General features: G+C 42.7%; 1 protein-coding gene across 3 annotated transcripts in view; it reads right to left on the bottom strand.

Annotated features, from left to right (window-relative positions):
- The window catches only part of sh3kbp1 (SH3-domain kinase binding protein 1), a 282791-nt gene that overhangs the window by 121174 nt on the left and 134970 nt on the right, over positions 1 to 26647 (bottom strand). For all 3 annotated transcript variants that reach the window (XM_080204070.1, XM_080204072.1, XM_080204071.1), the window contains exon 6: positions 12767 to 12975. In XM_080204070.1, the coding sequence (XP_080060196.1) occupies positions 12767 to 12975 (209 nt within the window). The remainder of the gene's footprint in view (positions 1 to 12766; positions 12976 to 26647) is intronic.

Here is a 26647-nt window from a genome sequence, read left to right as displayed (position 1 = left end):
ACAAAAGAACAAAATACATTTACTATTCCAAATGAATAGTGCTGCCAAATGTGCACTTCAAAAATACTGCGTGAAGTAAAATGGATTCAACAATATTCTCATCCTCAAGAGTTGCTTTTAAATTCCCTATTTATTATTAAAACCAATCTGAATAGCCATGGATGGGTCGAAATATGTACGTTTTTCAACATGATACAATTTATTATAAAAGCAAAATTGAAATTTTGCTCATAGGTCATTGATCAGAAACTTAACTTCTGTTTCTCTCTCCGAAGATGCTGCCTGGTCTGCGTATTTCCACCATTTATTGTTTTTACAACACCTGAAGAATTGTTCAAGTATCTTGAAGCAGACAGACTGTTTGCAGAAGATCCATTTTTTTTTTAACTAAATCGATAGTTTGACAAGAGGAAGTCAATTATTCATTCGATGAAAATTTGACCAAGCATTTTTATTTACATGCAGGATCTGGAAACACTTGCAGATTTAATGAAGCAATCTGCAGTCAAAGAAAAACAAAATTTAGCAAAAATGGGTGGAATGATTGCAGATCCTTTCAGTATTGATTCTGCCCTTTCATTCCTCAAAACATTTTCATCTGAAAATTCTATGAGGCATAACACTAGCATTTTGAACCCATAAATAAAGTTTTGATACCACTGAAACACTGTTCTTTGCTTCCATTGGTATATGATGGGTGGATGCATTCATAGGGAGGAAGATGGGAGAGAATGGGAGTTTTGGAGAGTCGATAAAATATTCACTTGTCAAATTTGCAGTAGTCTCATTGAAACCAAATAAGCTCAAGTGAATTATAATTAGCTCATAACTGCATGTCATCAAAATGTTTCCACTAACTGAAGCCCATAATATTCAACACTACAGAGATTTAAGTAATGAACAGTTTTCTTTTATAAAATATGCTCATATCAAGATAGTGGTGTGCTTAAAAACCTTCATGATGCTCATGTTTGACTGGTTCCAAAACTACAGAGCATTTGAAATACACTGTTTGAGAGATTCAAAGAAAACAAAAACAATTTAAAAGCATTCACTCAATTATTTAAATTAAAGGATGAAATTACTACGATGTGGAAAGTTTAAATTTAAAACAGGAATGTGAAAAAGGACCAGATCAATATTTGGTGCAATGGAAGCCCATTCAAAATCGCTACTATACAAAATTTTATTCACTACTGTTTGTCTCAGCTCTTCTTCCTCATTCCTTACAGAACTGTCCTGAGCAAAGTTCTGCAAACTAAATTTGGACAAACTACCCGAATAAGACGGATTGACAATCAAATTAGAAATGTACTAAGATTACCTTCATTGTGGCAGTATTCCTTCCTGTGAATGACAGGGAAATCAACTGAATCCCAAAAGCTGTAAGTTACTAAAGTGTAAGGCTTTATAAGTATGACTTGTACTGCGTCACACACAAACCACAAGTTTCGAATGTTCTCTACAAGTGGAAGGGGTTAGATTACAATATTTTAAGCCAGAAATACAATGTAAAGTTTCACATGTACACTGACAATCACCTCTATCTGATTACTACCTCTCACATCAAATCCACTGTTGCTAAATCAGATACTTGTCCAAAATTCAGTGCTGGATGAGCAAAAATTTCCTCCAAATAAACATTGGGAAGAACAGTGTAATTGTCTTTGGTCCCTGTTGCAAACTCCACTTCCTATATACCAACTCCATTAATCTCCTTGCCAACTGTTTGAGACTAAAACAGGTGGCGGAGCTTAAGCTTGCTGGCAAAGCCAGCTGCAGACTGCTTGGGGTGGCATTGCACAATGCAGGTGACCCAATCTTCCACGGAACTGGAGGACCTCCTTGCACCCACACCCCCCAATCATCATCATGACCCCCTTTGCAGCGCACCCTGCAACCCCCTCCAAGCTCCCCTTTGTGCCCCCCCTCATTGCCCTACCCTCACTCAGGTCCCATCCCTTTGGTACAATTCCTGGCACAGTTATGATGCTCAGTGGGCAGGATGTGGATATGCCGGCGTTGGACTGGGATAAGCACAGTAAAAAGTCTGACACCACCAGGTTTAAGCCCAACCTTAAACCTGGTGTTGTCAGACTTTTCACTATGCTCAGTGGGCAGTGCCAGGTGAGTGGTGGCCTCTGATCTCTCCAGCATGGCCAACACTTCTGGTCCCAAATGGTGACAACTATGAGTGATACCATTGGCAAACCCAATCATGGCAGCAAAACCAGGCCAAGAAGATGGCTTTCAGCATGAGACCAGCTCGTGCCCAGTGCGAAAGTTTTGCACACCATCTACTTAGCCTACGACACTGATTTTCCAGCAGTGAGCTGGAAAGATCGCACCTCAAATCCACACATTCACTAAGACCAGTCTATCTTTAATTCCACTCCTAAGACAGCAGCACAGAATGGGAGGAGAGTAAGGGATAGCAGAGAGAAGAATGACAGGGACAGCAAAAAGAAGGAAGAGGAAAAAGAACATCAGCTTTGCTAGTGGAAAATAGAATTTATAGACAAAAAGCAAAAAAAGTTGGTTTAAATGCAGGCAGTTTATTCTCCACATATATTGGCTGGCATTTTCCGGCCGTTCAAGCTAACAGGATTCTCTGGTCCCGCTGCAATGAACGGAGATTTGATTGAGAATCAAATTCTCCGTGCTTGTTTGCAGCAGTGGGACATGAATTGCTGTTATTATTAGACAAAGCAAAATGTAAAAAGAAAGAAAAAAGGTAATTGCACAATTTGACATCACACTAAGGGCAGAAATCTCTCACTTTGAGACAGTGTTGCAGCAGGGGTGGGAGATTGGAGTGTCTCTTGCTGTGGAAACTGGTAAGAAAATATGCCAAATCTTCAATTTCCACCATAATTAATTATGCACCCAGGAGTTTTATATCTTATTCAGTGATGGCGCAGGGTTGGATGGCATGTATTGGTTTTCATGCCCGGGTGCCATATTGCAAAGTCCAACATCACTGAAGAAAGGTGGGTCACTTCAAAATGAACATTATTTATAAATATTGTTCAACTGTCAAAAGTTAAACCACTTGTATTTACGAATAAAGCTGGTTTTGATATAAAATCCCTAATTTGTCAATAGAATTATTCCCCCAGCAAAGCATTCTATCTTTATGCCAAAATGGAAAAATTGTTGGGGTCTAGTCAGGCTTGATAATATACGTTGGGTTTGGGTCCACGACCCTAACAGTTGCGGATGGCATTAAACGGGAAATTAGAGATAAAGGAACATGTGTAATTATAGGTGACTTTAATCTGCATATAGACTGGGCAAATCAAATCAGTGACAATAGCATAGAGATGTGTGTATGGACCAATACATTGAGGAACCGACTAGAGAACAGACCATCTTAGATTGGGTATTGTCTAATGGGAAAGAAAATAACTGGCAATATAGTTGTGTGAGATCTCTTGGGAGCAACCATAATATGACAGAATTTTTTTTTATCAAGATGGAGAATGACCTAGTTGTATCAGAGATGAGGGTCCTGAATCTTAGTAAAGAGAACTACAATGGTATGAGGCATGAGTCAACTTTGATAGACTGGGAAACATTCCTTAAAGGGATGACAACAAGGTGGCAAACATTCAAAGAGCACATGGGTAAACAATAATAACTGCTTATTTCTGTCTGGCACAAAAGTAAAATGGGAAAGATGGCTTACAAAAGAAATTAAAGATAGTATCAGATCCAAGGAAAAGGCATACAAATTGGCCAGGAAAAACAACAGACCTGAGGATTGTGAATAGTTTAGAATACAGCAGAGGCAGCCAAGGGATTTGGTAAAGAAAAGAAATTTAGAGTATAACAGTATGCTTGCAGGGAACAAAGAAACTGACTGTCTATGTTTCCACAGCTATGTGAAAAAGAAAAGACTGGTGAAGACAAATGTACGTCCGTTATAGTCAGAAACAGGAGAATTTATGATAGGAACAAAGAAATGGCTGACCAATTAAATACATATTTTAGTTCTGTCTTAACAAACAACAATATAAGTAACATCAGAAATGTTAGGAGTACAGGATTTACTATGAGGGAGGAACTGAAGGGAATTAGTATTAGTAGATAAATGGCATTGAAGAAATTGGGAGGACTGAAGGCCAATAAATCCTCAGGGCCTGATAATCTACATCCCAAAGGAACTAAGGAAGTGGCCTCAGAAATAGTGGGTGCATTGGTGGTCATTATTTTACAAAATTCTCTAGACTCTGGAATAGTTCCTACAGATTGGAGGGTAGCCACCGTACCCGCACTATTTAAAAAGGAAGGTAGAGAGAAAATGGGGAATTATACATCAGTCAACCTGATGTTGGTAGTGGGGAAAATTCTAGAGTCTGTTATCAAAGATTTTATAGCATAGCACCTTGGTAAATATTGATAGAATTGGACACAGTTGGCATGGATATACGAAAAAGAGATTCACACTTGACTAATCTACTGGAATTCTTCAAGGATTTAACTAAAAGACTTGACGAGGGGGAACCAGTGGATGTGGTTTATATGGACTTTCAGCAGGCTTTTGACAAAGTCCCACATTAGAGATTAGTGTGTAAAATTAAAGCACGTAAGATTGGAAGTAGTGTACTGAAATGAATAGAAAACTGGTTACAGACAGGAAACAGAGTAAAAATAAACACTGCTGAACGGCAGGTAATGACCAATGGGGTGCTGCAGGGATCAGTGTTAGGACCCCAGCTATTCACAACATATATTAAAGATTTAGATAAGGGGACTAAATGTAATATCCCCAAATTTGCAGATGACACAAAACTGGGTGGGAGGGTAGCCGTGAGAATGATGCAAAGATGCTTCAATGTGATTTGGACAAACTGAGTGAATGGGGAAATGCATGGCAGATGCAGTGTAATATAGGTAAATAAAAGATTATCCAATTTGATTGCAAAACTAGGAAGACAGATTATCTGAATAATTATGAATTAAGACAGGGGAATGTGTAATGAGACCTGGACATCCTCATGCATCAGTTGCTGAAGGTGACCATGTAGGTGCAACAAGCTGTAAAGAAGCCAAATGCTATGTTAGCCTTCATAGCAAGATGATTTGGGTACAGAAGCAGTTATGTCTTACTGTAATTATACAGGCCCTTGGTGATGCTGCATCTGGAATACAGTGTGCAGTTTTGGCCTCCTAATCAGAGGAAGGAGGTTCTTACTATATGGGGAACGCAGAGAAAGTTACCAGACTGATTCCTGGGATGGCAAGTCTCTTGTATGAGGAGAGATTGAGTCAGTTAGGACTATATTTACTGGAGTTCAGGAGAATAAGATGGGTCCCATAGAAACCTATAAAATTCTAACAGGATGAGATAAGGAAGATCTAGGAACAATGTTCCTGATGGTGGAGATGCCCAAAAACAAGGTTCATTGTCTAAGAATTCAGGGTAAATCTTTTAGGACTGAAATGAAGCAAAATATTTTTATCCAGACAGTGGTAAACTTGTGGAATTTGCTACCAAAGAAAGCAGTTGGGTTCAAAACGTTGTATGTTTTCAAGAACTAATTAGATACAGCTCTGGGAGCAAAGGACATCAAACAATATGGGAACAAGGTGGGATCAAGGTATTAAGTTGGATGATCAGTCATGTTCATAATGAATGGTGGAGCAGGTAGAAAGGGCTGAATGGCCTATTGATGCTCATATTTTCTATCACAAACTCTGAAGGCAACCTCAGGCGTTATTTAAGTGAATCCTGGCATCTGCACACTACATTGCTCCAAATATGTTCTATGCCAGCATGTTTTGTTGCCAACATTTCAGAGAACCTGGTGTGGGGGTAGGACCTTCATCTGCATCCTATTAACTGTCAAAATGGAGGAAAAACTTCACTAAATCTTGGCTCACCTCCCCCGCCCACCATTTTCAGCTACCCAAGCATGTTCCAATACAAACCTACCCATCCTCCACATGGCTGTTATCCCTTGTTGTTCAGTTTTGCTCCCGCTGAGCAGTGACCTTTGTTTAATTGGTTTATGAGGATTTACCTTGGATCCTTGTGTACAGAAATCTATAATTTCCTTGCATAGGCAGCAATGTTGAGGCTTAAAAGCTGTTCTTCAGGATTGAGGTGCACTTTCTGAATTCAATAACAAGATAAGGCAAAGGACCATATTTTTGCTATGCTCAAGAGATTACCAAAAGATGAAAGAGCACAATTAGCCCAACTGGCCCATCGAGTCTGCTCTGCTATTCAGTGAGATTGTGGCTGATCTGCTATAATCCTCAACTCCACTTTCCTGCTTTATGCCCATAACCTTCAATTTCCTTACTGATTATAGTTACATTACAACACTCTGAAAGTAGAAGTGATACAGGATACTTGTCTGAAGTCAGGAAGGTCACTCTATACTCTTAGAAAAACTGCATTAGACATTGTTCTTCAAGTGATTCATTGACTCCACCATACATTTCTGTTTCAATAAAGCAATAAGTTTTGTTTTCCCAAATTTTACTTAATTATTAGTTACAACCAAGCAATTTTGGTAACCTTCAACATCATTATTCTTACAAAACTCATCTCCAAACTCCATGGCCTGGGCTTCAGTTCCTCCCTCTGCAACTAATCCACAGACCACAATCAGTAAGGATTGGTAACACCTCCTCTACAATCATCCTTAACACCAGTGCCTCTCAAAGCTGTGTTTGCAGCCCTCTACTATACTCCTTATAGACCTATGACTGTATGGCCAAATTTCCCTCCAATTCGATTTTCAGGTTTGCTGATGACACCACCATAGTGGGTCGGATCTCAAACAATGACGAGACAGAATACAGAGAATGAGATAGAAAATCTGGTGAACTGGTGGTGCTCCCTCAATGTCAACAAAGAAGATCGTCATCGAATTCAGGAAGCATAGAGGGGAACACGCCCTTGTCCACATCAATGGGGACGAAATAGGAATGGTCGAGCGCTTCAAGTTTTTAGGTGTCTAGATCACCAACATGCCGATACTATAGTTAAGAAAGCCCAGCCTCTACATTCTCAGAAGACGAAGGAAATTTGGCACGACTGTTACGACTCTCGCCAGCTTTTACTGATGCACCATAGAAAGTATTCTTTCTGGTTGAATCACAGCTTGGAATGACTCCTGCTCTGCCCAAGACTGCAGGAAACTACAAAAGGTCATGAATGCAACCCAATCTATCACACAAACCAGCCTTCCATCCACTGACTCTGTCTACACTTCCTGCTGCCTCAGCAAAGCAGCCAGCATAATTAAGGACCCCACACATCCCAGACCTCGTCTCTTCCACCTTCTTCCATCAGGAAAATGATACAAAAGTCTGAGGTCACATTCCAACCGACTCTTGCCATCAGACTTTTCAATGGACCAATCTTGCATTCAGTTGATCTTTCTCTACACCCTAGCTATGACTGTAACACTACATTCTGCACTCTCATGTTTCCTTCTCTATGAATGTTATGCTTTGTCTGTGTAGCGTGCAAGAAACAATACTTCACTGCACACTAATACATATGACATTAATAAATCAAATGAAAAACCTCCAATTTATGTTCAATATTGGTCAATTAAGGACAGCATGGTGACAATAGTCAACACTGCTTCCTCAGAGCGCCAGGTGTATGTGTGTGTGTAGTTTGCATGTTCTCCGTGTCTGCGTGGGTTTCCTCCAGGTGCTCTGGTTTCCTCCCACAGTCTGAATACATGGCCGGTAGGTTAATTGGCTGTGCTAAATTGCCCCTTAGTATCAGGGAACTAGCAGGGTCAATAAATGGGGTTACAAGACCTGGGTGGATTGTTGTCAGTGCAGGCTCAATGGGCCAAGTGGCCTCCTTCTGCACTGTAGATTCTAGGAATTATACAATTTCAATGAAAGTTCTCTCAATGGACCAGAACCTTGTTTCTTATTCAATACAGTAATTACTCATTTAATAATGTAGTTGTGTCCCTGAAATGTGTAACTCTAAGGAATCAGATTTTCCCATTCCATACTTATAAGCTGTAATTGTGATCTATAAGTCCTTCTGTAAGAGGAAAAATTGAAAATATTATATCTAAGTTGAATTACTCTACATTCCTAAATTCATAAAAGTGACTTTTTGCAAATTAGTTTAATTTAAAAAAAACTTCCTAATCTCATTCCACTCTTCCTGCTTCCCAACTCTTTTTCACTCGTCAGCCTCTCTTTCATTCCCTGGCTTGCCTGCATATTATTCCCCACTCAAGCCTTGCTGTAAACAAGGCCTCAGGAGCAGGCAGCAAGAGAAATAAGTGAGCAAAAGGGATGTGAGCAAATTGGTTGGGGAGCAAAGTGGCAAACTGGATCAGGAAGTGAGATGACAAGCAGGAAAGAGTTTGGGAAAGCAGCAGCGAGCAGGAGAAAGTTGAGGGGGGCTGTGAGCAGGTCGGTTGGGAAGCAAAGGAGTGAGCTGGAACATCAAGGAGTAAGACGACGAGCAGGAAAGAGTTGGGGAAAGAAGCAGCGAGTGGGAAAAAGAGGCCATTCCTAAGTGTTACCAATTGAGCCACATGAAATGATGCTGAAGCTAAGTCCCAAAACTAAATGAGCACATCTGCCCCATTAATATCCGCGAGTAGAATAACACTAAATGAGCTAACTTAAAATGGGGACCATTTTATATTTGGGATAATGGTACATTTTTCAACTCCCACTATTCCAATACAAATACTGAAAATAAATCCGCTAGAAGAATTAGAAAGAGACATTTAGCAACAAATACGTTCAGTGCTTATAGGAAGAAAGCATCAGGTAGAACAGATGCCCCAAGTTTATTATTTACAAAAACTAAATATTTTTCAAATTCCTTCCCATTATGAAATATTGAAAGTAAAATCCAGTAAATCCCTTGAACATGAGAATGGTGTAAAACAGGGCAGCTATCTACAGATTTGATGCACTGTCGAAAGGATATAAAGTTTTAAAAAGTTCTCAGTTTAAAATGTTAAAACTAAAGCTCAGAGGCAGTGGGTATGAAGGCTTTGGACTAGATGCTGGGCTCATCATTGACGCCCACAAACCAGGAGGGAGCTTTTTTTTAACTCATTAATTCTTATTAAAGAACTCCCATTCACCAAATTCCCAATTATTGAATTCTATTTACAGTTTATTCCTTTGAAGACCACACTGTATGAGCATCTGGGAGTTTTCACCAAAAACCCCTCTACCTCTCATTCATCCTCAAAACCACCCTGAAAATGTACTTTTGTGACCAAGTATGCATGCTTCCCAGAGAACAGGAGCGTAATTTTCTCCTTGGATGCTAAGACCTATTGCAGCAACTCTATTAGTGGGCTGACTGAGATAATCTAGAATTCGCAAGGACTGGGAATCCAATCTTGCAACATTTGAACTGTATTGTTCAGTTACGTTCTTCCACATGTAGATTTTTAACCCCCACATACAGACTTGCCTAAGTAACCAAGAAAGGAATTAGAACAAGTCATGGAGGTTCTAAGAAATTAAACAGGCCAAACTTCTCCAAATGTTACATATTTATTGCTGTGAACTTGTTCTCTTAATTTCCTCTATGGAAGTAGGCTCAGGAATTTATGAACAATGGTCATCCCTCAGAATATTTTTGATTTTTGTCTGCTTGCTCATGGAACATGTTTTGGTGCATTAAAGGTTATATATTGTAGCCAAACAGGCCATGTAAAATGGCGTTTTGTAAAGCACTCTGGGACAATTGGGCAAGAAACTAAACCGACAGGCTACAGTTTAAAGACAGAGACAAACAGGCTGCAACCCTGATGAGTGAATAAACAGGATATGGGTCATCTCCAGGATGAAAGGGACTTTAGAGTCACACTGGCTTGTTTCATCTCCAGGATGGAAGAGACTTTCTGGTCACACTGGGTTGTGTACCAGACATAGGGGCACCGTGAACCCTTATTTAGGAGGAAGGTATGTGACCTATGTGCCTCCAATAACTACAGACTTGGCCGCTGGGGACACACCCAGAGATCGGTGTGGTAGCACCTGATTGGACTCTTATCGATCAGAGAGATCAAGTCCTGATTGATTGATTGATTGGCAATGGCCAAAAAGGGGCATGAAATCAAACAGGGTATAAAGGGCACTGCACAGCCAGGAATCTCTCTCTCTCTCTCTCTGACCCCACGAACGAGATACAACAATGGTGAACATTGCCAGCAAGAGGACAGCCACCACACCCGAGAAGGAAGGAAGAAAGACCAGAGCCAGAGTGCCAGATCAGACTATGCAGAGCACAGAAAAAGACCAATATCTGTTTGGGTCTGTCAAGGTCTTGTATTGGACTTGAATTCTAGTATTTTCCTGTAAGATAACTTATTGTTGGTCGGGTGGGTGATTATTGATTGTGTGGGTTTAAATAAATATTGGTTGTACTCGTAGTTATTTGTCCACCACATAAGGGTTAAAACTGACTGTGCGGCAGGCAACAATATTAATTGAGATTATTGTTAGAACTTTGAGGTATTGATCGGGTGGATTCTGAGACACTTTTTCCCAGGGCTGAAATGGCTGCTACAAGAGAACACAGGTTTAAGGTGCTGGGGAGTAGGTACAGAGGAGATGTCAGGAGTAAGTTTTTCAACCACAGGGTGGTGGGTGAGTGAAATTGGCTGCCGTCAGTGGTGGCGGAGGCAAATTTGATAGGGTCTTTTATCTGACTTCTGGGTGGGTACATGGGACTTAATAGGATTGAGGGTTATAGGTAAGCCTAGTAGGTAGGGATATGATCGGAGCAACTTGTGGGCCGAAGGGCCTGTTTGTGTTGTAGTTTTTCTATGATTCTGTAACTAGTTTGATTTTTGTGTTAGCTGTATCTTACGGATCTTTCTCATGTTCTGTACAATTTAAAACTAAATAAACCTGCATATTGATTTCATTCTGTTTTAGTGGAATAGTAGTGTCCCTTTTTTTCACTTTCTAGTGCGAGACACATCCCAAACATTCTCCATTAAGCAATTTTCTGTGATTCTGTGTTAATAATTACATTGCAATATTCGGTTACCATGCCTGAGAAATACAGCCTGCACTTTCATTCAACATTTGGGAGATGAGCACAAATTCTATTTGAGAGCGTGGCAGCTGTAAATCTATGCATAATAATTTATCAACCCAAGTAAATTTCCAGCCTTTTTCAGCTCTCCAATCTTATCCTCCCTCAGCCTCCAGTCTTGGCTCAGTAACAAGCAGCATACTCATCCATATTAAGAGTACAGATTCAAGATTCCAGTTGAAGGATTTAAACACTAATTAAGTCTGATGCTTTTGTGCTGTAGTGAAAGGTGCTGCAGCCTTACAGATGACATGCTAATAAACCCTAGTTTCCAAGAATCCAAAGGCACTACTTGAAGATGACATGGGGAATTCTTTTGGTGTCCTCGTCAGTATTCAGCCCCCCTCAAAAAAAGTAAAACATTTATCTCACCACTGTTTACTGGACTTATCACTTTGCAAATTTACACTTGTTCTTCCCTTTAAATCTCTCACTATTTTGACTTGGATATATTTTTGTCATCTTTCATTGTTGCTGAAATTCCCTACCTAAAACCATCATGACAGCACCATTAGCGTAACTACTGCAGCAATTCAAGGTAATGGTGAACCAACTTCATAGCATTTTGGGGATGGGCCTTACACAGCTAAGAAATACGAACAGAAGCCATTAGAAAAAACTTGCAATCAAGCACCTTGCATAATGTCAGAATGTTCCAAAATGCTACACATGTACAAAGGCTTCATTTGTGGAAATAGATGAAATTTTCCTTCAAAAGATTATTCGAAGTCCATGCAATGTTAATAGGTTGCTGTTGGATGGATTTTACATATACATGTTCAAGTAATACAGCTAATCGAATCTACATCTTTTGGAAAAAAATGCAAACTGCAAAGGCACATTTTAAATGCTCAAATTTGTCTGATATCACAAGCCTATTTTCAGTTTCATCAGTCAAAATGAAACCTGAGCACAAAAAGTATGTTTGCTTCACAATCTAATGCTGAACTCTTAAATGGATGTTTATTGTTTAATTTTCTCCATGAATACAGTCATTGTAGATATGAACTTAAGCAATGAAGGAACAATAACACCAAGTCATTACTAAGGAGCATTCAGAAATCTCATCAAAGCAGAACAAACAGCTGATTTTGGTCATACTAGACCCCAGCTGAATAACTATCCACTTCAAATGGAAAAAAAAATCAATTTTTATTATAGATTAAAAGACAAATACAGAAACTTGTCAGAAAAAAAAACAATGAACATGCACAGACAGCAGTCAGCATCTGAAAGAGAAAAATATAGTTGGCAAATGGTTTCATGCGAAATGCAAAACCAATGTTTCTCTTCTGTATGCTACCTGACCTAACCTGCTGTGTATTTTCATTTTTAATTATTTGTTGGTGAGAAGGCCTTGACTTCAATTTTGCTCGGGCTCCTCGATGTAAAATTTGGTCAAATGCTGGCTTGGTACCAAGGCAGTCACACTCTCATCTGACATATGGAATTAAACTCGTGTCCATGCTTGGATCTGGCCATTATCCACTAAAACCCTGTGCCATATTTTAGGTTTCCGTGTACACCAGTATATTGTCTGCTCCTTTACAAGCTAACAGATACAAAGTAGTCATCACAAGTCAGCTAATCCTTATAACTTTTTCTGTAGGCTGGCATATACAGAATCTGATATTAATCCAAAAATATGAAATCAATTACTGTGTTCTTTTGAATATAAATATAAAGAATATTTACCTTTTCAATGGTGCTGTTATCAAGTTCTATTTCCATTGATCTTGGTCTCAGTTTGATGGGTTTGTCTTTAAAAATGTCTCCAAAGCCAAATCCTTTTATCTTTTTTGGCTGAATTTCTACTGCTGTTGCATTATTTGATCCATCTAGTACCAACTTTACACCAATCCCATTTGCAGTATCTTGTTCAGGACTTCCTCGGTCCTTAACACCTAGAAAAAGATTAAACTGTTTTAATAAAAGGTAAATGAATACTGCTAGCCTATCTGATCACAAACATAAAATTTCAGTGCTGAATCCAATCACGTTTTCGCCCCTTATGCATGCTTCCCAGAGAACAGGAGCGTAATTTTCTCCTTGGATGCTAAGACCTATTGCAGCAACTCTATTAGTGGGCTGATTGAGATAATCTAGAATTCGCAAGGACTGGGAATCCAATCTTGCAACATTTGAACTGTATTGTTCAGTTACGTTCTTCCACATGTAGATTTTTAACCCCCACATACAGACTTGCCTAAGTAACCAAGAAAGGAATTAGAACAAGTCATGGAGGTTCTAAGAAATTAAACAGGCCAAACTTCTCCAAATGTTACATACTTATTGCTGTGAACTTGTTCTCTTAATTTCCTCTATGGAAGTAGGCTCAGGAATTTACGAACAATGGTCATAAAAAAAAGTTTAAGCACAGATGTCGCAGCCAAGAGACAAAGAAATTACATGCCTTACAAAGTTTAAATTGGAGATTGCCTAAAACAGTTAACATACTAAACTGGTTACCTCCTGGAAATATACAAAGGCAACACAAGCTAACATTATTAATGCCCAACTACTATAAGAGATTATGTACAAGATAATGATGACATGCATGAATAAATCAATAAACATTCTAGAATGGCCACTGTATTTAAAGGTGTTCAATGAGACCATGATAAAATCCATACAGTGCTGATAGTCACCACAGAGTTAATTAACACAGGGGAGATCCAATGGGATCACAAACAAACTATTCAAGAAAATAAAACACTCACAACTCTTTTAAAATATAAAGTTTAAAATTAGTTGTTGGTGACAATTATGAAATTAATTTGGAACAAACTTGATCTGTATTAAGAAACATCCAGGTAAGTCGAGAGAGTCTCAGGCTGAGGGTGGTGTCGTTTACCAGAAATTGAACTGGACTAGTCATATGCTGTGACTACAAAAGGGCAGATCAGAGACTAGGAATCCTGTGGCGACTAACTCATCTGCTGACTCCAAAGGCCTTTCCACCATCTATGGTCAGGAGTGTGATGGAATACTACTCACTTTCCAAGATGAGTGAAGCTCCAACAACATTCAAGAAGCTTGACACCATCCAGAACAAAGCAGGCCACTAGACTGGTACCCACCACAAACATTCACTCTCTCCAAAACTGATGCAATGTATGCCATCTACAAGATGCATGGTAGCCGCTCTCCGCTACCATCTTACAGACATGTGGGAACGTCAACAACTGCAAGTTCCCCTACAAATTACTCACCATCCTGACTTTAAGTATATTGCCATTCCTTCACTGCAGCTGGGTAAAAATCTGGAACACCCTTTCTAACAGTGCTGCAGGTATGCCTTCACCACATGGGCTGCAATAGATAGCAAGATGGCAGCTCACCACCATCTTCTCAAGGGCAATTAGGGTGGGCAATAAATGCTGGTCTAGCCAATAACACTTACTTCCCATGAATGTTCTTTTTTAAAAAGGTGGAATGGGAGAGACAGGGATGTAATGATGGAATTGTATAAAACACCAGTCAGGTCACAGCTGATGTTTTGAGTACAGCTCTGGCCACATTATAGGAAGGACGTATTTGCTCTGGAGACAGTGCAGAGGAGATTTACAAAATTGTTGCCAGAGACTTAAATTGCTGCAATGAGAGATTGGATAACTGTTTTCCTTAGAACAGAGGTGGCAAAGGAATGACCAAATTGAGCTGTACAAAATTATGAGGGGCCTAGACAGGAAAGACTTGTTTCCCATAGCTAAAGGGGTCAATTACCAGTGGGCATAGATTTAAGATGAATGGCAGAAGCATTTGAAGGAGAAAGGAGCAAAACCTTTTTCATTGAGTATCTGGAATTCACTGTCTAAGTTGGTGGTTGACATTGAAAAGCTCCCTGTATGTCTGGATCTGTATCTGAAATGCAGTAACCTGCAAGACTGCAGACCAGGTGCTTGTAAACGGCATTAAAATTAAGGGGTAGTTTATTTTTTCTCTTGGCACAGATATGACTGGCTTATGTCTGCACTGTACCTGCAGGTGGCAGACCTTTTGAGAAAGCAACCTAGGTGGTCAATGGCCTTTGTGGGAGACATTCTTGCCCTTCCCCTCTGTCTTCCTGCTCAAGGGACAATGTGGTGAGAGATGTATATATTTATATTTTTGAGATTGCTTTGTGTGTAAAAAGTGTGACTGAAATGCTCCCATTCTGCCCATGGCTTGGGGGGCGTTTTGGTGGCAAACAAAAGCGAAGAATCGAGCGACAGCCAAAAAGTCAGAAACCCCTCAGCATTAAAATAATTTGAAATTCTCCCAATGGCAAGTCAGTTCTCATGCTGCCTGGTGTTGTGAATGATCATTAAAACGGCTGCTCACTGAAATCCAGGCAGGCCTTATCAGTGGGAAATCATGGCTGCCTCAAACCAGTTTGAAAGAGTCAGTGCACAAGGCAGACTTCATTTCACTTGATACTTCGAAGGGACTGCAACATACATAGCCTACTTGCCATAGTGATGCACCACTCCTGTTGCATTGAACGCCACTTGCTGGGTAGACCAGTTCGTGTCCTCTAGCTCTGTGTCAAGCTGGTCTTAATGGACAGCATTGTGATACGGGACTCATGGGCCGTCCACTCAAACAGGCAAGTTTGGCTGGGGTGCAAAGTGAGGGGAGAGGAACGAGGCAGGAGGTTTATGCAAGGGAGAGGGGGAGCAAGTGGGCCCCTCAACAATGACCGAACCCAGAATATCTACAAGGATGGTTACTGGAGTATAAGGATTACTGCTTAAACAAAGGCTGATGACTCCAATGCACCATCCTCAGACTCATGAAGAGAAGTACAACGTTGCTCACAGCCACACATGCTCCCTCAGAGAGAGCAGGCTACAGGACTTCTGAAGACGTGATTCAGAGGCATGAACCACTCAGATAGCTCTCTGCGATAGGCGCAAGAAAGAACATAAGAACATAAGAAATAGGAGCAGGAGTAGGCCATCCAGCCCTTCGAGCCTGCCCCGCCATTCAATAAGATCATGGCTGATCTGAAGTGGATCAGTTCCACTTTCCCGCTTTCTCCCCATAACCCTTAATTCCATGGCCTACCAAAAACCTATCTACCCACGTCTTAAATATATTTAGCGAGGTGGCCTCCACCACTTCAACGGGCAGAGAATTCCAGAGATTCACCACCCTTTGAGTGAAGAAGTTCCTCCTCAACTCCATTCTAAACTGCTCCTCCCTTATCTTGTTGCTGTGCCCTCTAGTCCTGCTGTCCTTTCTGACCGGGAAGAATCTCTCTACCTCTACCCTATCATCCCCTTCATTATCTTATTCGTCTCTATAAGATCCCCCCTCATCCTTCTAAACTCCAATGAGTACAGACCCAGTCTATTCAGCCTCTCTTCATAGTCCAACCCCCTCATCTCCAGGATCAGCCTAGTGAACCTCCTCTGCACTCCCTCCAAGGCCAATATATCCTTGCACAAGTACAGCGACCAAAATTGCACACAGTACTCCAGCTGCGGCCTCACCAGTGCCTTGTACAGTTGCAGCAAGACCTCCCCTGCTTTTATATTCTATCCCTCTCACTATAAAGCCCAGCATCCCATTCGCCTTCTTGATCACCTGCTGCACCTGCAGACTGGGTTTTTGCGACTCATGCACAAGGACCCCCAGGTCCCCCTGCACCGTAGCACGCTGCAGCTTTTCGTCCTTTAAATAGTAATCCGTCCTACTATTATTTCTGCCGAAGTAGATAACCTCACACTTGCTAACATTGTACTCCATCTACCAGGTCCTCGCCCACTCACTCAGCCTATCTAGATCCCTCTGCAGACTTTCCACACCCTCCGCACAATTTGCTTTTCCACTTATCTTTGTGTCATCAGCAAATTTCGACACCATACACTCAGCCCCCTCCTCCAGATCATCTATATAAATGGTAAATAGTTGAGGCCCCAGCACCGATCCCTGCGGCACACCACTAGTCACCAACCACCAATCAGAATAGCACCCATTGATACCAACTCTCTGCCTCCTATTAGGCAACCAATCCTCTATCCACGCTAACACCTTACCCCCAACTCCATGCCCCCTAACCTTCTGAAGCAACCTTTTCTGAGGCACCTTATCAAACGCCTTTTGAAAATCGAGAAACACCACATCCACCGGTTCCCCTCTGTCTACCGCACTAGTCACATCCTCATAGCATTCCAATAAATTTGTTAAACACGACTTCCCCTTAACGAATCCGTGCTGCGTCTGCTCTATCAAACAATTCTTCTCTAGGTGCCTCGTTATTTCTTCTTTGATGACGGATTCCAGCATTTTTCCAATAACAGACGTTAAACTAACTGGCCTATAATTCCCTGCCTTTTGCCTGCTACTTTTTTTGAACAGCGGCATAAAATTAGCCGTTTTCCAATCTTCCGGCACTTCCCCGGAATCCAGTGGAGTTTGGTAAATAATCACTAAGGCGTCTACTATCACCTCTGTCATTTCCTTCAGAACCCTGGGATGCATTCCATCCGGTCCTGGGGACTTGTCCACCATCAGTCCCGTTAGTCTATCAAGCACTACCTCTCTAGTGACAGTAATCGCACTCAGGCCCTCAACTCCTACCATCCTTCTATCTTTAACACCCGGCAAACTATTCGCATCCTCCCCTGTGAAGACCGAGGCAAAAAACTTATTTAAGGCCTCAGCCATTTCCTCATCCCCCACCACTAAATCCCCCCTCTCATCCTCTAAGGGTCTAACATTCACTCTAGCCAGCCTCCTCCTCTTTATATATTTATAAAAACACTTACTGTCCTTTTTTATATTTAGTGCTAGTTTAGCTTCATAGTCTACCCTTCCTTTCTTTATCAACTTCTTAGTCAATCTTTGTTGATATTTAAACCTCTCCCAATCTTCTAATCGCCCACTACTTTTAGCCACTCTAAACGCATCAGCTTTTAATTTAAAGCCACTCCTTTATTTCCTTCGATAACCACGGCTGATTATCCCTTCTCCTACGTTCCTTCTTTACCATCGAAATAAATTTCTGCTGAGCACCGAAAAAGATCTCCTTAAAGATCCTCCACTGTTCCTCAGCAGTCCTACCGACCAATCTGTACGATCAGTTTGGACTCCCAGTTGGAGTCAAAGGACTCCCGTATGTTCAGTTTGCTGTGCCCTTCAGAATCTGGCTACACAAAATGGGGAGCCTTCCCAAGAAGGGCCAGAGGATAGAGTCTGAGCAACATGATAGATGGGATAGTGGAGATGCCCATGAGAGAATACGCGTCTCCTGCAAATGGATGCACAAGATCCCTGAATAGAGTTGCCGTTTTGCGTACAGAACACCATGATGAGCTTAATAGTACAGGGAGTTGGGAAAGGATTTACCTGGCAGAGCATTCTTCTGCTTCTTGCATGCATAGTGCTTCTGGCATGGTTGTCAGCTGTGCTGACCTCCTGGGCAACAGCCTCCTAAGCGAAAAGAGGCAGCGTTGTTGTGTTTCCTGCAGCCTTCCCTTGGGTAGCAGATATGCCTCTGCATCCGGGCTCCTTGAATCAAGGTTTAAGAAGCATGGTGGTTGAATCTGGGTACAGGCTTCTTCAAGGCTGCTTGCTTTTCACCTCTGTGTTATGGATCTGCAAGGTCCCTCAAAGATAGATGAATTGAGGGTGCTGAACTGGCATTTGTACATGGTGATTGGACCTTCAAACCCGCAAGCTGATGGCAGTCGGACGAATCAGCTCACAACACGCCAGATGATTGACAGATGCTCGTTTGTGCATAATGAGGTTCCAAGTGCAGAATGGGGCACGAACGGGAGCAGGCGTGATTATTACAAGATGCACCTGTTCTTAGTAAAATCCATATGTATTGTCAGATCAAGATTTAAATAATGCCTGTGTAGGTGTAAATGTATTGTACAAAGATGTGCAGCTGTTGTAAACACCAGAGTTCAGATCAGCTAATTGTTGAACTGACTGTCCCTACGTATGCTTGAACAAAATGATCAAAACCTGCTCTGAGTCTCCTGTGTTGAGTTTGTAAGAAATCAGCAATAACAAGGTCATCAACATTAAGCGGCACTTACTCAGCAATAACCAGCTCACTGACGCTCAGTTTGGCTTTCACCAGGCTTACTCCACTCCTGTCCTCACTACAACCCTGGTTCAAATGTGGCCAAGAGACTCAAATGCCAGAGATGAGGTGACATCTAAACAAAGTATAGCATCAAGGAGCACAAGCAAAACTGGAGTCAATGGGAATTGGGAGTGGGGAAACTCAACTGGTTTGAGTAATATCTGGCGCAAAGAAAGATGGTTGTGGTGACTGGAAGTTAATCGTCTCAGCTCCAAGACATCACAGCAAGGGTTCCACACGGTAGTGTCCTAGGCCCAACTAGCTTCAGCTCCTTCATCAATGGTTGTCCTTCCATCATAATGTCAGAAGTGGGGATGTTCTCTGATGATTAAAAATATCCAGTGCCATTCATGAAGCCTCAGATACTGAAGCAGTTCATTTCCAAATGCACCAAGACCTGGACAATATCCAGGCTCAGGCTGACAAATTGCAAATAACATTCATTCCATCTAAGCGCTAGGCAATGACCATCTCCAACAAGAAAGAATCAAACTATCACTCCTTGGCATTACCACTGAATCCCCTACTATCAACATCCTTGAGGTTATCATTGACCAGAAACTGAACTTGTGGCCATATAAATACTGCAGCTAACACAACAGGTCAAAGGAACCAGTGAGCAACTCATTCCCTGACCCCCAAAGCCTGTCCATCAACAAGGCAAAGGTCAGGGTGCGATGAAATGTGACTCTATACTTGCCATAATGAGCGCAGCTCCAACAACACTGAAAACGCTCACCACCATCCAGGATAAAGCAGCCCACTTGATTGCTACCCCTTCCACAAACATTCAATCTCTCCACCAACAATGAACAGTGGTAGGAGTGTGTACCGTCAACAAAATGCACTGCAGGAACTCATCGAGTTCTGTAGGTTAAGTCCTTCCAAACCCGCCACAACTATGCAGTAAGAAATGGGCAGGAACATCACCATCTGGAGGTTTCCCTCCAAGTCACTCATCATCCTGACTTGGAAATATATCTCTGTTCCTTCAATGTCACTGTGTCCAAATCCTGGAACTGCCTCCCTAACAGCACTGTGCATACATCTACACTCCAGGGATTACAGCTGTTCAGGACCACCACCTTCTCAATGGCAATTAGCAGTAGCATACCACTGACGAGACACTTGGGGCCCTATTTTACTATTTTGATTCGAAGAGTTCGGCCGACTTGAAACTGGGAGTGTTTCAGATCCGACTTTTAGGCTTGGTCTGGAGGTGCCCCCATTCCCACCCTGCCTGCAAAAATATATCAGCAATTCCGAATCACGCTGCACAAGACTGTGGGCAGGCTTAATGCACCCGAAAACCTTCAGCTCCGGTCAGCGCCTATAACTGCACATGCGCAATAAAAATAATAGAATGCTGCTCCCTTGCCACTTAACTCCTGAGCCAGATAATGCCTTCCTTTGGCCCCCACAGACATTGCCCCACCACCCCCAACCCCTCCTTGCCACCCAGACCAATTGCGGCCCTTCCTCCCTCCCCCACTGATCTCAAGCAGAGTGATACCCCCTCCCCCTTATCCCCCATCGATCTCAGGCGCAGTGGCAGCTGACCCCCCCCCCTTCCCCCACACCACGAATCTCAGGCAGAGTGGCAACAGACCCTCCTTCCCCCTCCCCCACACTGCTGACCTCAGACAGAGTGGCAGCGCCCCCCACCCCCCCCATGGATGTCAGGCTGAGTGGCAGCAGTTCCGCCCCCCCCCTCCCCCTACTGATCCCCCCCACCACCTTCCTGCACAAGGCCCCCATTTCCTCCTGCCTCCAATGGCTGTATGACACCTCCCTTTCTCTCCCCTGTCCCCAATCATACATGCACTGATACACCACGCTTGCAACTGCTCACTTGCCTTCCCCTCAATGCTAACAAGCAAACAGCATATAAACTTGCTGGAATGCTCTACCAAACTGCCTGTAGTTGATCTGCCCTAATGAGGGGCAGCTCTATAAAAAACCCAAGGACAGACAGGCAAGCAGCGCAGGAAAAAATGACCAGATGACCAGCCGACTGAGGGCGACCTAGGGAGACTGCTAGATGTGGCAGAGGCGAGGCGGGACACCAACAAATCCTCCCCCCCGACAAGGGCATAAATATTCTGGCCAGGCAGTCTGCTAGTGTCACAAGGGAGGATTTAAACTACTTTGGCAGGGGGTGGGGACCAAAGCAAAAATGAGTTAACTGAGGGGAGCTATAGAGTAGGGCCAGTAAGACTCAAAGAAAGAGCAGGCAAGGTGTGGTTGCTAAATCAAAGAGAACCTGGTGGGCTGAAGTGCACTTGTTTCAATGTGAGATGTCTAATAGGAAAGGTAGATGAACTAAGATCTTGGATTAACACTTGGAAGTATTATGGCTTTACAGAGACTTGGTTAAGAGAAGAACAAGATTGGCAGCTCAATGTTCCATGATACAGATGTTTCAGGCAGGATAGAGGGGGATGTAAAAGGGGTGGGACAGTTGCACTACTAGTTAAGGAAAATATCACAGCTGTACTGTGGGACGACTCCTCGGAGGGCTCATACAGCAAGGCAGTATGGGTAGAGTTCAGGAATAAAAAAAGAGTGCAAGTCACAACATTGGGGATTTACTATAGGTTGCCCAACATCCAGCAGGTGATAGAGGAACAGAAATTTGGCAAGTGTAAAAATAACAGGGTTGTTGTGGTGGAAGATTTTAACTTCCCCTATACGGGACTCACTTAGTGCTAGGGGCATGAATGGGGCAGAGTTTATAAGGAGCATCCAGGAGGGCTTCTTGAAACAGCACATAGTTGGTCTAACTAGGGAAGGGGCCATACTGGATAATGAGCCCAGCCATGTGGTCAATATTTCAGTAGGGGAGCAGTTTGGGAACAGTGATCACAATTCAGTAAGCTTTAAAGGTACTGATAGAACATAGAACATAGAACATTACAGCGCAGAACAGGCCCTTCGGCCCACGATGTTGTGCCGACCAATTAAAAAAGCAATGACCCTCAAACCTAAACCAATCCCTTTCCATCCATAAACCTATCCACGGATCTCTTAAACGCCCCCAAACTAGGCGCATCTACAACTGCAGCAGGCAGGGCATTCCAATCCCTCACCACCCTCTGGGTAAAGAACCTACCTCTGACATCCGTCCTATATCTACCACCCCTTAATTTAAAGCTATGCCCCCTCGTGCTAGCTTTCTCCATCCGAGGAAAAAGGCTATCACTGTCCACCCTATCTGAACCTCTAATCATCTTATATGTTGCAATAAGGTCCCCTCTTAGCCACCTTCTTTCTAACGAAAACAACCCCAAATCCCTCAGTCTCTCCTCATAGGACCTTCCCTCCATACCAGGCAACATCCTGGTAAACCTCCTCTGCACCCTCTCCAATGCCTCTACATCCTTCCTATAATGTGGGGACCAGAACTGCACACAATACTCCAAGTGCGGACGCACCAGAGTTTTGTACAGTTGCAACATGACGTTGCGGCTCCTAAATTCAATCCCCCTACCAATAAACGCCAAGACACCGTATGCCTTCCTAACTTCCTAATTATCTAATTGATTCCCGACTTTCAGGGATCTATGTACACATACACCTAGATCCCTCTGTTCATCAACACTATTCAGAGTCCTACCATTAGCCCTATACTCTACACATCTGTTATTCCTGCCAAAGTGAATTACCTCACACTTTTCCGCATTAAACTCCATCTGCCACCTCTCGGCCCAGCTCTGCAACTTGTCCAAGTCTCTCTGTAAACTATGACACCCCTCTTCACTATCTACCTCTCCTCCGACTTTGGTGTCATCAGCAAATTTACTGATCCACCCAACTATATCCTCATCCAGATCATTTACAAAAATTACAAACAGCAGTGGCCCCAAAACAGATCCCTGAGGCACACCACTTGTAACCAAACTCCATGACGAATACTTTCCATCAACCACCACCCTCTGTCTCCTATCTGATAGCCAATTCCTGATCCAATTAACTAAATCACCCCCAATCCCATACATCTGCATTTTCTGCAGAAGCCTTCCATGGTGAACCTTATCAAACACCTTACTAAAGTCCATATATGCCACAAAGATAAAGATAAGTGCAATCCTCAAGTGAAGGCGCTAAACTGGGGGAAGGCTAATTACAACAACATTAGAACTGAAGAATGTAGATTGAGGGCTGACGTTTGAGGGCAAATCTACATCTGGCACGTGGGAGGCTTTCAAGTGCAAGTTGACAGTCATTCAGGACCGGCACATTCCTGTAAGGATAAAGGATAAGCATGGGACGTTTTGGGAACCTTGGAAATAGAGAGATATTGTGGGTCTAATCAAAGACTAAAGGAAGCATTTGTCAAGGCTAGGAGGCTGGAACACATGAAGCAGTGTAGAATACAAGGTAAGTAGAAAGAAACTTGAATAAGGAGGGCTAAAAGGGTCACAAAATTGGCCAGTAGGATTAAGGAAAATCACAAATTTTTTTATACATACATAAAGACCAAGAGGGTGGACAAGGGAGCAAATCTATGCATGGAACCAGAGGAAATGGGCAAGGTATTAAATGAGTACTTTGCGTCAGTATTCACCAAAAAGGACTTGGTGAATGATGAGTCTGGGGAAGGGTGAGTAGATAGTCTGAGTCATGGTGAGATCAAAAAAGAGATATTGAAGGTCTTGAGAAATATTAAGGTAGACAAGTCCCCAGGGCTTGATGAGATATACCCCAGAATACTGAGAGAGACAAGGTAGGAAATTGCTGGAGCCTTAGAAGAAACCTTTGTATCCTCACTGGCGACAGGGGAGGTCCCAGAGAATTGGAGAATAGCCAATGTTGTTCCTTTGTTTAAGGAGAGTAGTTAGGATAATCCAGGTAATTACAGGCCGGTGAGCCTTACATCAGTAGTAGAGAAATTATTGGAGAGGGTTCTTCGAGACCAGATTTACTCCCACTTGGAAATCAGTGGGCATATTACCAAGTGGCAACACGGTTTTGTGCAGGGGAGATTGTTTCACAGTAACTTGACTGAGTTTTTCGAGGAAGTGACAAAGATGATTGCTGATAGTAGGGTAGTGATAATTGTCCACGTGGACTACAGCAAGGCCTTTGACAGGTTTCCTCATGGCAGACTGGTACAGAAGGTGAAGTCGCATGGGATCAGGGGTGAGCTGGCAAGATGGATACAAAACTGGCTCAGTCATAGAAGTGGAGATGCTGGTGTTGGACTGGGGTAAACGCAGGTTAGAGATGTGTATTGTCTCTCAGGTAAGCATACTCCAAGGCTGCTTTCACGACACACGACAACACAGAATCGCTGAGCAGAGACTGATAGCCAAGTTCCGCACATGAGAAAGGCCTCAACCAGGATCTTGGGTTCACGTCACACTATCTGTAACCCCCATGGCTTACCTGGTCTTGAAAAATCTCACTAACTGTCCTGGCTGGAGACAACACATTTCTCTTTAACCTATGCTTAACCCTCTCTCCACTCACATTGTCTGTACCTTTAAGAATTTATTATCGTAAAGACTTGCATTCCAACCATTATTTTGTAAATTGAGTTTGTGTCTTTATATGCCCTGTTTGTGAACTGAAATCCCACTCACCTGATGAGGAAGCGGCGCTTCGAAAGCTAGTAGCTTTTGTTACCAAATAAACCTGTTAGACTTTAACCTGGTGTTGTGAGACTTCATACTCCGTCATAGAAGCCAGAGGGTAACAGTGGAAGGCTGTGTTTCAGAATAGAGGGCTGTGACAAGTGGCATTCTTCAGGGATCAGTGCTGGGACCTTTGCTGCTTGTAATGTATACAAATAATTTGGAGGAAAAACATAACTTTTTGATTAGTAGGCAACACATTTAAGATAGTGATGAGGACCAGAGAGTAGAGGTAGATTAGATGCTTGGGCAGAGAGATGGCTGATGGCGTTTAATCTGGACAAATGTGAGGTAATACATTTTTTGAAGGTCTAATAAAGATAGGGAATATACAGTAAATGGGAGAACCTTTAAGAATATTGATAGGCAGAGGGATCTGCGTGTACAGGTACACAGATCACTGAAAGTGGCAACGCAGGTGGAAAAAGTAGTTAAGAAAGCATACGGCATATTTGCCTTCATCAGCTGGGAGATTGAGTTTAAAAATTGGCAAGTCATGTTGATGCTTTATAGAACCTTAGTTAGGCCGCACTTGGAATATACTGTTCAATTCTGATTGCCACACTGCCAAAAGGATGTGGAGGCTTTGGACAGCGTACAGAAAAGATTTACCAGGATGTTACCTGGAACAGAAAGCATTAGCTATGAGGAAATGTCAGAGAAACTTGGTTTGTTCTCACTGGAACGACAAAGATTGAGGCATGACCTGATAGAAGTCTACAAGATTGAGGGGCATGGGCAACGTGGATAGTCAGATGTTTTTTCCCCAGGGTGGAAGGGTCAATTACTAGGGGTCATAGGTTTAAGATGCAAAGGGCAAGCTTTAAAGATGCTATATACGGCACTTTTTTTTTTAAAACGCAAAGGGTAGTGGGTGCCTAGAACTTGCTGCCGGGGGAGATAGTGGAAGCAGATACGATTGAGAGTTTTAAGGAGCATCTGGACAAATATATGTACAGAGTGGGAATAGAGCGATATGATCCCCGGAAGAGTAGGGGCTTTTAGTTCAGTCGGGCAGCATGGTCAGTGCAGACTTGCAGAGCCGTACGGCCTGTTCCTGTACTGTAATTTTCTTTGTTCTTTGACCTCATCCTGCTCCAGAAAGCTCAGATGAGTCCTCAGAGAAAACGTGAAGGGACATCAGGCCGTTTTGGCATCAGCTTCCACTTTGCAGTTCACCATCCCAGACACTGACAGGTCGGTGGCCTCAGGATACATGCTGGACCTCCGAGATCACTTCCCCCTCAGCTGTGTGAGATTCCTCCAGGTGCTCCGGTTTGCTCCCACATCTAAAGATGTGCGGGTTAGGTGTATTGGCCACGCTAAATTGCCCCTTAGTGTCAGGTGGATTAACAGGGTAAACAAGTGGGGTTACGGGATAAGGCCCGGGTGGGCTTGTTGTCAGTACAGGCTCGATGGGCCAAGTGGCCTCCTTCTGCACTGGAGGGATTCTATGATTTCCTCCCCTAGTCTAAAAGACATGCTGGTTAGGTGCATTGACCCAAGCAGGTGCAGAGCGTGGCGACAATGGGAATTTCACAGTAACTTCATTGCAGCGTTAATGTAAGCCTTACTTGTGAGTAACAAACAAACTTTTTTAGTAATGCAGTAACAGAGCCAGGGAATGCAGGAGGGGCTGACAGCCACACCGGACCGACCGCAGGACCTAAAGCTTTCAGACGGACCAGCTGCCTGTCTTCCTCCAGGTGCTCTGGTTTCCTCCCACACCCCAAAGGTGTGCTCTTAGGCTGATTGGTGTAACAAATTGTCCCTAAACTATTCTCCCCTGAATCTGGTTTCCAATGGGGGTACCATACGCATAAGGTAGGTGTAGGAAAATGCTTTTAAGATGGC

Source organism: Carcharhinus amblyrhynchos, chromosome 15 (assembly GCF_965287045.1).
Source record: "Carcharhinus amblyrhynchos chromosome 15, sCarAmb.v2.hapA, whole genome shotgun sequence".
NCBI classification, from domain to species: domain Eukaryota; kingdom Metazoa; phylum Chordata; class Chondrichthyes; order Carcharhiniformes; family Carcharhinidae; genus Carcharhinus; species Carcharhinus amblyrhynchos.
The sequence above is the reverse complement of the archived record's forward strand: the minus strand, read 5'-3'. Positions and strand labels throughout refer to the sequence as shown.